The 12,601-nt window shown below is 37.1% G+C and overlaps 1 protein-coding gene across 1 annotated transcript in view; it reads left to right on the top strand.

Annotated features, from left to right (window-relative positions):
• The window catches only part of LOC118340025 (diacylglycerol kinase zeta-like), a gene marked incomplete in the record, with an annotated part of 80,140 nt that overhangs the window by 59,778 nt on the left and 7,761 nt on the right, over positions 1 to 12,601 (top strand). The window contains 3 exon segments of the mRNA XM_035677867.1: positions 6,669 to 6,729; positions 8,924 to 8,964; positions 11,763 to 11,905. Of these exon segments, the coding sequence (XP_035533760.1) occupies positions 6,669 to 6,729; positions 8,924 to 8,964; positions 11,763 to 11,905 (245 nt within the window).

The following is a 12,601-nucleotide window of genomic DNA, read 5'->3' as shown; positions in this document are numbered from 1 at the left end:
AATAAATGAAATCATCATTTAAAAGGTGCAATTTGTATTTAGTCAAGTTATCTTTGTCTAATATTAAAATTGGTTTGATGATCTGAAACATTTAAGTGTGACAAATATGCAAACAAATAAGAAATCAGGAAGGGGGCAAATACGTTTGACAGCACTGTACATACGCATGTTAAGGTGACATGATGTATCTGAGGGACATCAGCAGAGCAGTTTTGGATGATTCCTGATATTGTTAGGTGACTAAGACACACATATACAGAGATTAGTTTCCCCCGTGTGTCTCAGTGTTACAGCATGATGCATGGACTATTGTCTATGAATGTATGTGTGTGGTTGTGTTAGTGACATTTACCAAGTGTATTGATAAACTGTGTGTATGTTTCAATGTACCTATGGCATCCATATCTGTTTTGTGTAAGCCAAGTTTATTGGTGAGTTTGTTGATTTTATGACGTGCTGTAGAAGGTGTGCTGAGTTTGTCCTATACTGTGAAGATGATGTGCTCTGTTCAGAAGCTGTTCGTCTGAAAAGATAAAACAAGCACTCTATGGCTAAAAGTTTGGCTTTTATTTTTTATTGTTCCTTCATTTAGTTACAGGGTTAATTAGTCTCTTTGAGATCCCAATCTTCTCAGGAGAGGCTTAAAAACAAAAGCAATCAAGTAAGAAAGATAGTTCTTTAGAACTGACAATTCAGTACAATGTTTGAAAAGTCTTTTTAGGGTTGTATTGAGGATAACTTTATTGTTCAATAAACACACTTTTCACAGTTTTGTGTCACATAGTCAGAAGAAAGAAAATCTAATTATAAATGTTATAAATTATATTCAAAGAGCTTGTTACTTTTTTAAATTGAATCAACAAAATGAAGTCACTTTTAAACGTGTAGTACCAAGACTTATAATAATATTAATAATAATAACAATAATAATAATTATGATTTTTGCAGGTTTTTAATAATTACTGCTCTCTAAAATACTACTGTAAATACTACACTTATTATTAACAGGTAATTCAATAATTACCAAAAAAACAAAACAAAAGAAAGTTAGTAAATGCTGCAATCGGTAATACTTAATACCACATATTGAGACCGTATTTCATATAAGTAATTACTGTAATTAAATATATATATATATATATATATATATCATCATCATCATCATCTAGAAACATGAATGTAACAAATAGAGATTCAGTGGTCCTGAAGAACCAAGTGTTACTTCTTACTTACTCCATTTCATACACAAAATGCAGCTGTATTGGAAAGTTTTGTTTTGTGGCATGAAATGTGTTATAACTGCACCTTCTGCACGTTTATACGAACTTGTTAGCGTAATTTCTGGACATGTTCACCATTAAACTCAGGTGACATAGTATAGAGACCAAGAAAGTCCACACAGGAGGTGGTGAGATAGATGTCTGACACAAATAACCACAGGACCTTGACCCTGGAGACCGCTGTTTGCTTGTGAAACCAAAAGTAAATAATTAGTTTTAAATAATGTTTGGTCGCATATCCACAGCAATAAACACTCCTATAGCATTAGTTATTGCTCTGAATCCAGTCTCTCATTCTGTTTGCCATTCAGAGGCTACTTGAGCTTGGCTAACCGGGCCAATCTACATGTTATAGCTGATAATTTACTGGTGCACTGCCAAAAAAAAGAGATAAAACTCATGCTCTAGAATTTAATTGTCATTGTCAGTCAAAGAAAGATAGCAAGGTGTTACCCAGAACAAATCGAGAACAAATTCAGCGTCTCTCCATCATGTATATCTCAAAAAAGTATTGTATTGTAACAAAAAAACAAGTTAAAGATTTCAGCAATTATGGATGTAGTGTAGGCAGTCTAGATCTAATTGGTAGTGATATCAGCAAACCCACCTCAAGGTCATCCAACACATTTTCACATCCACACTTCTCTCTCCTAGGGAACTGGAAACACTACTGAAAACCCTTTTGTTCAATGATCATTTACAAAATAGCAGAAAAAAGTCGAAATCCAGACACTGTTTGAATAACAACTCATTGCTGTGCAGATATATGCAGGTTACCAACAATGCCTGTCCTTTTTGCTTCAGAACATAACTAGCTATATTATTTTGTTATAAGTGCTCAGTGTAAATCAAAGTTGACCTTCTTGAGATGCTTTGAAAAGTCTCAACAACATTTAACAAATACTCTCAGAGAGCAGAGAAAACAAGCTCACGTGTGCACTCCTCCTCTCAAGGATTGTCTTTTTTTCTGTCTGTTTCTTTTCTACCTTTCCTCTCAGTGGCCAGGGGGATTTTGCTGCTGGGATACTGTACTGTCATGCTCTGTCACCCTGACATGTGCAGTTTGGGGGATGAGCTTTTGTTGCTTTTACAGCATGCTGGCCTATTTTCAACCTGAATTGTGTTCAAAAAGCAGTCCTGCAGATCATGCTTGTCCTTTATTTAAAGGTTTATTATGTAACTTTCAATGTTAATTGTGACACCAGTGGCCGTTAAGTGAACTGCAGTCAGTGTACTGTTGCTCGCTGTTGTGCTTCATACATAGTCTGTCTAGTCTTGGCACAAGCAAGCATCATCTTGGGCATCGGCCAGAAATTACATACAATTTCGCTGGAAAACAATAACAATCATTTTTAAAATAACGTTACTATCTACAATGTTACTGTATTTTATTTGGACCGTTGACTCCATGCTACTAACTAGTTTGCTGTTTACAAATCACCCCATCAGCCAACACCACAAAGCAACCAATGCCCAACCCACAATATGCTGTCAAGCCACAGCCAGCCAGCCAACACCAGCTTAGCTTAGGCTATTTAGCCAGTTGGATGCCCCTGCCTTGCATGAGTTAGTATCATGGATCACGTTAGCTGGTGAAGTAATTTTATGACCTAATGTTAGCCAACTTACCATTCAGATAGTATTTTTCTTGTGATAATGTTGGCAAGCTAGTTTCAGTTACCAGAACCATTAAGTATATGCAAATGCAATGAATGCGAAAGTAGCTCTTGAATATGCTGTATTCAGGCCAACACTGTAGATGGGGTGAAACTCTGTGTTCTGTTCTCCTTATGTGGATGTACCAAAATCCTTTATCTCACAATGCTTTTCATCTTCCCCTTCAGGAGCAAGCAGAGCAACACTAACTCTGTAAATGCTATTTTTAACCACACTTTCCTGTTTTATATAGGTTAGATCACCAATACTAAAAAGACAGCTCATGAGTTGTTGTCAGACTTTGTGTTGCATAGCAACCAAATGATGTAGCACTTGCTCTAACATTTGATCTTTTGCTCTCTGGTGACTGATGATGCTCACTAGTAGATTTTATGATTCAGTAGGAGAAAAATTGCTGATTTCTCATAATGACCTACAGTAATAAAGTAAACCTTTTGAATTGCCATATATTCTGTACATTCAATCACTCTGTGACCAGAACAATGCTTTATGATGTTTTTTTTACTGTCAAATATCTTCTTCCATCATCAGGATAAAGTGTTAAAGTAAGCATGTGGATCTTTTAGTTCCCCAATTCATTATATAAATATATATATAAATAATATATATATAACATTATGTCCACCAGGATGCCCAGGTGGTCACAGACAGAAGCTGTGTCAGACAGCTGTTCCAGTTTGCACTCATGTTAATACTACCTGCCATCACAGCTTTGTGGCTTTTCAGGTTTTTTATTTTTAATTGTTTTACTTTTCTCAGCATAATGATAGCTGGTGAGAGACAGAAAAGACGGAGAAGGAGAGAGAGCATGCAACAAAGGTGTGCCAATCTGTAGTTTTTATGGATTTTACTAAAGAGCACCGGCCGAATGTCACTTCTGCTGGCTTGAAGACCTGGCACGTGTCTCTCTAAATTTGCAATATTACCGTCCTGTCTTTTACATTAATTCATTTATTTAACAATTCATCAACACAGACTGCTAGATATTCTTGGGGTGCACTCACTTTTTGTCTGCTGTCCTTAAGCTTTCTGCAGAATGAGGGTTATTTCATGTTTCTTTTCTCCACCATAGTCTATACCTGCAGGTCAAAAAATGCAGCAAAGGCGTCATTTTAGATAGTTTAGTGTGCTAATCCTAACCCTGACTGAGCTGTTTCACCATAAATGCACCACTACTTTCCACCACTGCCTTCTGCACCTTTTTTTTTAGAGGAGTAGAGCAGGCCTTCAAAAACTACGTGGCCCTGAATAAAATTGAGTGGAACCAGCTATCTGGTTAGAAAATTTGAGAAGAGGAGAGGTGCAGCTCAATGCTGATACCTGGAGCGACAGGTAAATGGCACTTCCAGGCTGTTGCTCCTGTTTGATAAATAACACAAATCACTCCAGGTGCAGAATAAGGCAAAAAACGACCCTATTAGGCTTACTAGATCTGACCAAAACAGAGAAGAAACCTTGTGTGTAAGAAAACAAACAGGCGTGAATGGCGAAGCAGAAGAAAGAAGGTGAAGAAGAGAAGAGTCAGTCAGTCAGTCAGTCAGACGAGTTCAGCTTTTGATTCCATGTTTGTAGGTTTGCTGTAAAAGCCTGCGGGCATTTCACTCAGTTTGAGACTGCTGCTTAACTCGACAGCAGGATTAGATAAGTACAGACAAACGCTGAGAAGGAGAGTAGGAGAGGTGTTTACTTCAGCGAGCTTTTCTGTCATAGTCTGCATGAAAGGTTTGTAGTTTGAAAAGAAAATGACTTTACTGTCTTCGACTTGTTTTCCCCGTCACGTCTAAGAAAGACTTTTTCACTCTCACTTCTCTGCAATGTTTTTTTTGTATTACAATGAAGCTGCAGCTTCAGCATGGATTGTCTATAAATTTGACAATTTTTGCGCTAAAAATCACAAGTATTTAGTATTGTGGTGAGATTATATCCCAGTCACTGTGGAAAAGCTTCTTGCACAGCATAAAACCTGTGATGGAAACTGTATGACATGAGAGCCCAGAGTCTGCAGGTTTCTATTGAGAGCACTGCATTTGGTGATGTTGTTGTAGTCTTAGCCTTTTGATGAAATTTTTTAATAATTAGATTTGAATTAGTCTTCGTCCAGTTTTAGTCAACAAGTTTTAGTCTAGTTTTTGTCATGCATTATTTATTGCTTCTTATTTTTCTAATCATTTTGAAGCTAAGACTCTAAAGATGGATATCACATCTCCATTTTCTCCCACTGTAAAAAAGTCTGCACAGTAGTGATCGGGCTGGCCGAAGGAAAAAGAAGAAAAATTAACACTTGAACATACATCAGCATACATAAACTGCTGTGGTATAAAGTTACACAAAAGCATACTGACCAACCAACAGATCCAAATCTATTATGTTGTGCTCGTCTATCACAAAATTAATGAAAAAGGCACAGCTGTCTGCTCTCTCCACTGCAGAGAAGCAATTAATTTGGAAGCTGTGTCACTCACTTGTTAATTATTACTAAATTGTCTGGGTTTAGTTAGAGAGGAGAAGCTAAAATGTTATTGAAATCATCAATAGAGTGAGAAGAACAAATTGTTGGAGGAAGAAAAATTCAGTTTTGGGGTGTCTGCTGAGAAAGCTCTATCACCATAACATTTAGTCATTGATCTGTGAACAGACTTTGGTCAGAGGATCTGAGGTGTCTGACTGTGTGATACGGGGGCAGGAGTTCACAGATGGACCAGTTAGCGCTGTGTAAACAAAGAACAAGCTTCTAAAGTTCAGTCTACAACTAACAGGAAGCCAGAGATGGGAGGGAGGAATCTGTTTTTTGAAGTAAAAAGTCTTGCTGTGTCATTCTGAGCTAATTGGAGAGGGATGAAATGGAGGTCCAAGTGATACCAAAACACAAAAAGATGCAGTAATGAGGCTGGTAGATATAAAGGTGTGGGAACATTTCTTCAGATCACAGACATAGAATTCTCCTGAGTTTTCAAACATTGCACAGCTGATTGAATTGCAATTTGATTTACATTTGACCACTGTTATATGAATAATGGCTATTTTGTCAGACAGTTGTCACAAGTTTGCAGGTAGAAAGACCAGAGGAGAGGTGACCTCTGACAGAAATTCTGCTATTGACAGATTTCTGCAAACAAATGACTAAATTCATAAAATTGCCATCAAGTTACATGAGTTAAGTTGTTGCTTTACAAGAGCTAGTGTTAATGACTGTGGCGGTTGTGAGGCCTAATTTTAGACTGTAGAATTATAAATGGAAGTACAATAGTCTCCATCATGTCAGAAGTTCCTAAAGAGCCCTTGTGAAGCTCAGTGTGGTTGGCTCTTTCCGCTGCCATCTTGGCAGTCCTGACTCTGCCAGCTCCCAAATAATTGAAAAATCTGCAAAGAGGTGGGGCGTGGGTAGAGCTGATATGGCCTGAATGAAGCCTGGTTACTGAAACCAGCCACCAAGCAGTGCCCTACAGCTGGAAAGTGCAGTACCCTTTACCTTAGTCCTGATGGTAACAACTCATATTCACCATAAAGAGGATGTGATGTGTCACTGAGGATTTCCCGCCCTTAGAAGCCAACCTTCTGTTCCATACATCAATTTCCTCTTCTCTTCTCCTCTTGGAGATATTCTGTCAACTTGTTGGTCCTTTTCTTTTAAAGATAGATGGACCACTATTCACATTCCTGTCAGCCACTCATCTCGTGCTCTGTAATCTAACTGTTCTGTTTGTCATTCAGGAGGAGGCAGCCAAGATTCTTTCCTCGCAAAGATTATCTCCAAAGTGGTGTTTCCTTGACTGTAAGTACAACACATTGTTATAATTTCTAATAATAATTTACCTCCTTGGTAAGTTTTTTCACTACCTGGACTCTCTCACCTCAATATCCCTTCTACTAACTTAACGTAAAAATATTTTCACATGTGTCATCAAGTTAGGACTCCATGTGCATAAAGTAGACAAAAATAGCATAATTTTACTTACCGTGAAGAATTACTGCTCTAGCATGTAAGCATAATTCAATAAGGCATAGATAAGGCATATATTCTTTTTATTATAGAGGGAATTTTGTACTAAAAAGTCAGACTGCTATATAGTGATATTAACTTTGGAATTAATTTTTTCACATAGTCTGTGAATATAACAACAATCCAGATCAGTTACACCCCCCAAAAAATCAATAATTGAATGTTTTTAGTGTTGTGCACTGAATAATAGTCTCTGCATTGTGAAACACAGTTATTTTCCAACTTGTTGAGTGGCAGTTGTTGTTTCTTCATACAAAGTTGATTTCTGGTTTGATAAGCAAGTTTCATCAGAGGGGTGTGGCAAGGGCAGGTCAATGTTGAGGGTAGGAATGTAACAATGTACTGAGAGACAGTTTTTTAAGTTGAGGGCACTATCTACTTTTGATGTTTCTTGTCAACCATCCTACATCACTTGCGTCAGTACCTATACAAAGGCGCAGAGACATGGGAAGACTTTAAAATTCAGGATGCACCATCCTTTTTAAAACCATAGGTGTGGCAGCTTTTTGCCTTCCCTAAGCCAGAAAATTAAACGCGTAGGAAGATAATAGACATTGGCAAGATATATGAGGCTCTTTTCCAAAGTTGACAGGGTTATATATTTATTTATATTATTTTTAGAAAAAGAAATATGCATTTTGCAAAGTTTTCATGAATTCTATTGAATTGTGATCTTAATGTATTGTTACATCCCTAGAGGGCAGTATACGAAATATAAAGAAATAAGGAGGGTTAAACAATCAATTGATTGTTTAAAAATTCTATCAGCAGCGGGAGGCAGACTACATGGACGATTTAAAAGGGTCATTCTAAGGTAACAAAGACATAACAAAGACATTGGGCAGCTGTGGTGCAGAGGCAGAGCGGGTCGTCCCCTAATCGGAAGGTGGTAGGTTTGATCTCTGGCTTCTGCACACATGTCGAAGTATCCTTGAGCAAGATACTGAACCCCAAATTGCCCCCGATCGATGTGTGAATGTGTATGAATGCATTAGTTTCTGTTCGATAGGCTTTGCCATCACTAAGTGAATGTGTGTGAAAGGGTAATAAATCTGTGATAGATTGAATTGATTGATTTTATGGTTAAACTGTGGCTTGTAAGATCAGATAATTCATATTTCTGTTGGGAAGCTTGGTCAAGCAGTATTCTAAGGCTTGGGTCCAAGCAGTGTTATCATAACCGATAGAAATTAAGGCCAACAGTATAAAGTTACGATTTTTTACAACACAAGTTGAAAATCTGAATTTTCATTTGAAGGTTATAGTTAAATAAATGCATACAAACACTCCTCCTGTAAGATGCAAACAGGTTTGTGTACTGGTACTTCCTCAAAATGACATAAAGCATAGTTCCATCAGATTCTTTTTGTTGCTGAATGTAATGAATATTAATGTCATACAGCAGCAGCTTACCAAAAATATCACAGAGAAAAATCCTGCATATTACACAATATTATCCATGCATTCACAAGCACACAAACCCACACACACATACACCTCTGCCTGTGAGTCCTGGTGGAATTTAGCAGAGAACTAGAGTCAAACAAATATAGCTAGCTGAAAGAGAGAGAAGGGAGAAGTGTTTGAAGAGGACAGAAAATGTGTGTGTGGTTAGCAGATGATCAGTCATATTGTGAACCTTTGGATTAGGGGCAGATCTAGAGGGGTGGCATAGGGGGTTGCTGACACCCCTAAAATGCCGGGGCGCCCCAGCTGGCACCCCACTTCGGTGTCAAACACAAATCACACTAATGTAGATTCATTTTTAAAATAACATGTTAATAAACAGAAATGAACACATACGCTTAGGATAAATGAAAACATACATTTATTTCTGATTTGGAAATAAAACAATGTATTAATTTCTCATGTCACCAGTAGATATTTCTATTCAATGCTTACTATGTACCACAATAATGTTTTAAGTTCAGATATCTTCACATTGTGTTTCTGTTTGTCTCTCTAGCTACAACAGCAGATCGTTTCTATAGGATAGACAGAGCACAGGTAAGTCTATATCGCCTATTAACTCAACTTCACTGGGTATTATTTTTCTATCATGTCAAGACTTTCTCTAAATGTAAAGTTGCAATCACAAATATTCAACCCCCCAAAGATTTTAAGGATTTATCAATGTGTGTGTTAAAAGAGTTACATTTTTCATTTGAACTTCAACGTTAAGTCAACTTCTGTTGTCAAAATAACTCAAATATGTATCAATAAATATTTTTTGTTGTTTAATGAGGTTTTTTTCTCATTTATTGTCATTATCTTTCATCCACATCCCTCATTTGAGGTGAGGGGGTTGAATATTTCTGATTGCAACTGTAGTTACATATGCAATATGCACGGGGCCTGACCCACTGATTTCAGGTGACATGAATACTTTCAGACACAACACCTGTGAGATGGCTGCACACAGAATGAAAGCACCTGTGCACCCACACTTACTTTTAATTTCACAAGATTAGCTTTGTGTGTGCGTGTAGGAGACGTTTGTCTTTGTGATTTACTAAAGAGCGTAGGTTTCTCAACCAAAAAATGCATTTAAATATTATATGTATTCATTTATGTAAATATATATTGTCTAGAAAAGTTAAGATTACATCCATAATGATGATAATAAGAATACATTAACTCTATAATCACCTACTAAGTTAAGATAAATCATATTATGTTAACTTCAATTTCTTTACTAAAAAGAGCACAGTCACAATGATAATTATCTGTAAATAAAAACAGATTAACCTGCAGAGTAAAATGTGGAGGGACTTCCTCATCACAAAACCTCATGCCTTCACAAGGATATGGCAGCATGTATGTTGCAAAACTCAAAAAGGTCAGAAATCACCTGCTGCTGCTCATAAAGCTTAATAACCGAAGGCGACATTATTTCAACCTTTCCATTAGCATTTGGACAGTAGGAGGACACAGTTGAAAGTTATTTTAATGAATGGATTAAACTGAAACTGAAACTGTAAAAATAAGGGGGATGGATATAAGAGTCTTCCCAGTGAAAATTGTACACTTGGACTTACTGTAATCGCTGTAACAGTGGCAGCAGATTTTTTTTTTTAATCAGAGTTTATAGCTTCACTGTCAAAAGCAGAGTGCTGGTCTTCCTGAGATATATTCAAATGCCACTTGATCTTTTCCATCCACTTCTACAGAGTTCTCTCACTTTAACGTGGCTATGGAAACTTTCTTCTGATAGCAGGTCCTCCAGCTTGAGGCTGCTCTGAGATTAATGCTGTAAAAAGCCACCTCACAGTGCATCTCCACTCAGTTACATATACATCATGTAACTCACCAGAGAGACATTTATTTCTCTCAAAGAATTATATTCTCTGGGTTATTTATCACTTCATTTTAGGTTGTCTCAGGGCCAATGGTTACACATGTTTTATTGCAATAACTACAAATCATGTTTACCTTACAGCTCTGACAACCATTTATAAAGCATATTATAGTTTGTTGTTTCCATTGGCTTTTTGGGCAATGTTGCAAATCCATGAAGTTCTTTATGATAATATTGCTTTTTTAATAAATGTATAAACAATGATAGAATAGTGTGTCATGAATCAAGGAAATGTATTTATCATTACACACACATTAAACACAGGTTGTTTTATAAAAAAATATATACAATCTATAATATACAACGACCAGCCGCATACGCAACAAACTGTGATGCACAGTTACAATTTGACCCTTGTCAAATTCGCAAAAAAAAACTGTTGCAACCTAATATGTCCCACTGAATATATCACCCACTGACAGGTGACATGATAATGACATAATCAGTGTTATTCACTTCACCTTTCAGTGGTCAAAATATTATGGCTGATCGATGTATTTAATATATTAAAAAAATCTAAACTATATACACAGTTATATAAATGGTAAATGGACCTGTACTTGTATAGCGACTTTCTAGTCTTCTGACCACTCAAAGCACTTTTACATTACGTGCCACATTCACCCTTTCACACACATTCACTCAGTGATGGCAAAGTCCATCGAACAGAAACTAACTCATACATACACATTCATACAATGCTCTGCATCAGGACAATTTGGGGTTCAGTATCTTGCTCAAAGATTACTTCGACACGTGGCAGGAGCCGGGATCGAACCAACAACCTTACAATTGGGGGACAACCCGCTCTGCCTCTGAGCCACAGCTGCCCATATATATATATAAACCTTCACGTATATACCCAGGGAATAATTCAGCAGGGCATTTTTAAAATTTTTGTAAGGGGTAAGGTAAATGTAGATAGTAATGATGATATGGTTTCTTTTTTACATAAAAACAACAAAAAAGTTCATCCTGCACGCTTGGAACATGGTCCCTCTGTCCAGGGTCTGGGATGTTTGGTCTCTGTCTAGCCTACTAGAGTGAGCAGGTCAAAATCTGGTCTAGTTGAACCCAATCAGACGTCATTCAGTGATGTTCAAGCTATGAAGCGGGAACAAAAAAATAAATAAACAAAATAAACAAAATGCTGCAAGTTTGAAAAAGTATACAAAGAGTGAATCAACATTATATGCCATAAATACAAAAAAGAAAGATAAATAAACAACAAGACTGCCTAGTTATAGATACAACTCTGCTACAGTGTGGCAAGGAATTCCAGCTATAGATGTTTCTGTGGTTGGTTAAAGAAGGCCTTTTTTAATGACATAGTCATATAATAAGGATTAATGTCTATTATAATAACATTGGAGCTTCAAACAGGGTCTTGATAATATCTGTCTGGACTGACTGTTTGAAACTGTTCTCTGTTTAATTTTTTTATCAGGAACATCTCAACTACGTATCAGAAATTTCCCAGGAGGAGATCTTCATCCTGGATCCTGAACTGGTTGTTATGACAACAGTTGGCACCTCCCCGTCAGCCATGCCAGACTTGGTTAATCCTGCCTCCAGCCTGGTAAACAGCAGGTAGGTCTACCACCTCCACCTCCCGATCCTGTCACCACTGGTTGAACCTTAACCCGAGCCTGACCAACCAGAGGCATTGTTTTAAGACTGTTGCAGCAAAAGCTATAGAGCACAATATACAGCAAAATACACTGGCCGTTTTAACGCGATGAATAAGAAAAAAAATTTTATGAACTTATGGGAAACATACTCGAGTTAATGACAACTACGCTCATTACTGAAAGTAAATGCAATGAAACCATTGCTAGACACTTTAAGTTTGTTTCCAATGAGATATTATTGAGTTTTTATAATGACTTTTTGGTTGTAAACATTATAGTTGCTGCTGTAAAACATATAGTTTTATGTAAAATATTAAAGGACAATTCCGGCGGTTTTTCCCAAGATGGGCGCGCGGCCTGTATACTGAGTTACGTTGTTGTAAACCTATCTTTTAATAGACTATCTGTACACTTTACAATTCCAATTGCTTGGTTTACAAGTAGGGACCCTAATTAATGCTACTGTGTAAGTGTTGGGCTATTTGACCTTGTTAGTGGTATAGAAATTAGCTTTCTTTTCACTTACTCATGCCCCGTTACATGCGTTTATACGGTAATTCGCGGTTGTGCTAAAACTGGTCACGTGCGGATTAAATTAAAACAGTATCCAGAGAACACCAACTCGGTAAATAGTGTTTTAACCCAGGTTCATTTG

This window comes from Morone saxatilis, unplaced genomic scaffold, assembly GCF_004916995.1.
Source record: "Morone saxatilis isolate NCDOM2014 unplaced genomic scaffold, NCSU_SB_2.0 Contig6, whole genome shotgun sequence".
Classification (NCBI taxonomy): Eukaryota; Metazoa; Chordata; class Actinopteri; family Moronidae; genus Morone; species Morone saxatilis.
The sequence above is the reverse complement of the archived record's forward strand: the minus strand, read 5'-3'. Positions and strand labels throughout refer to the sequence as shown.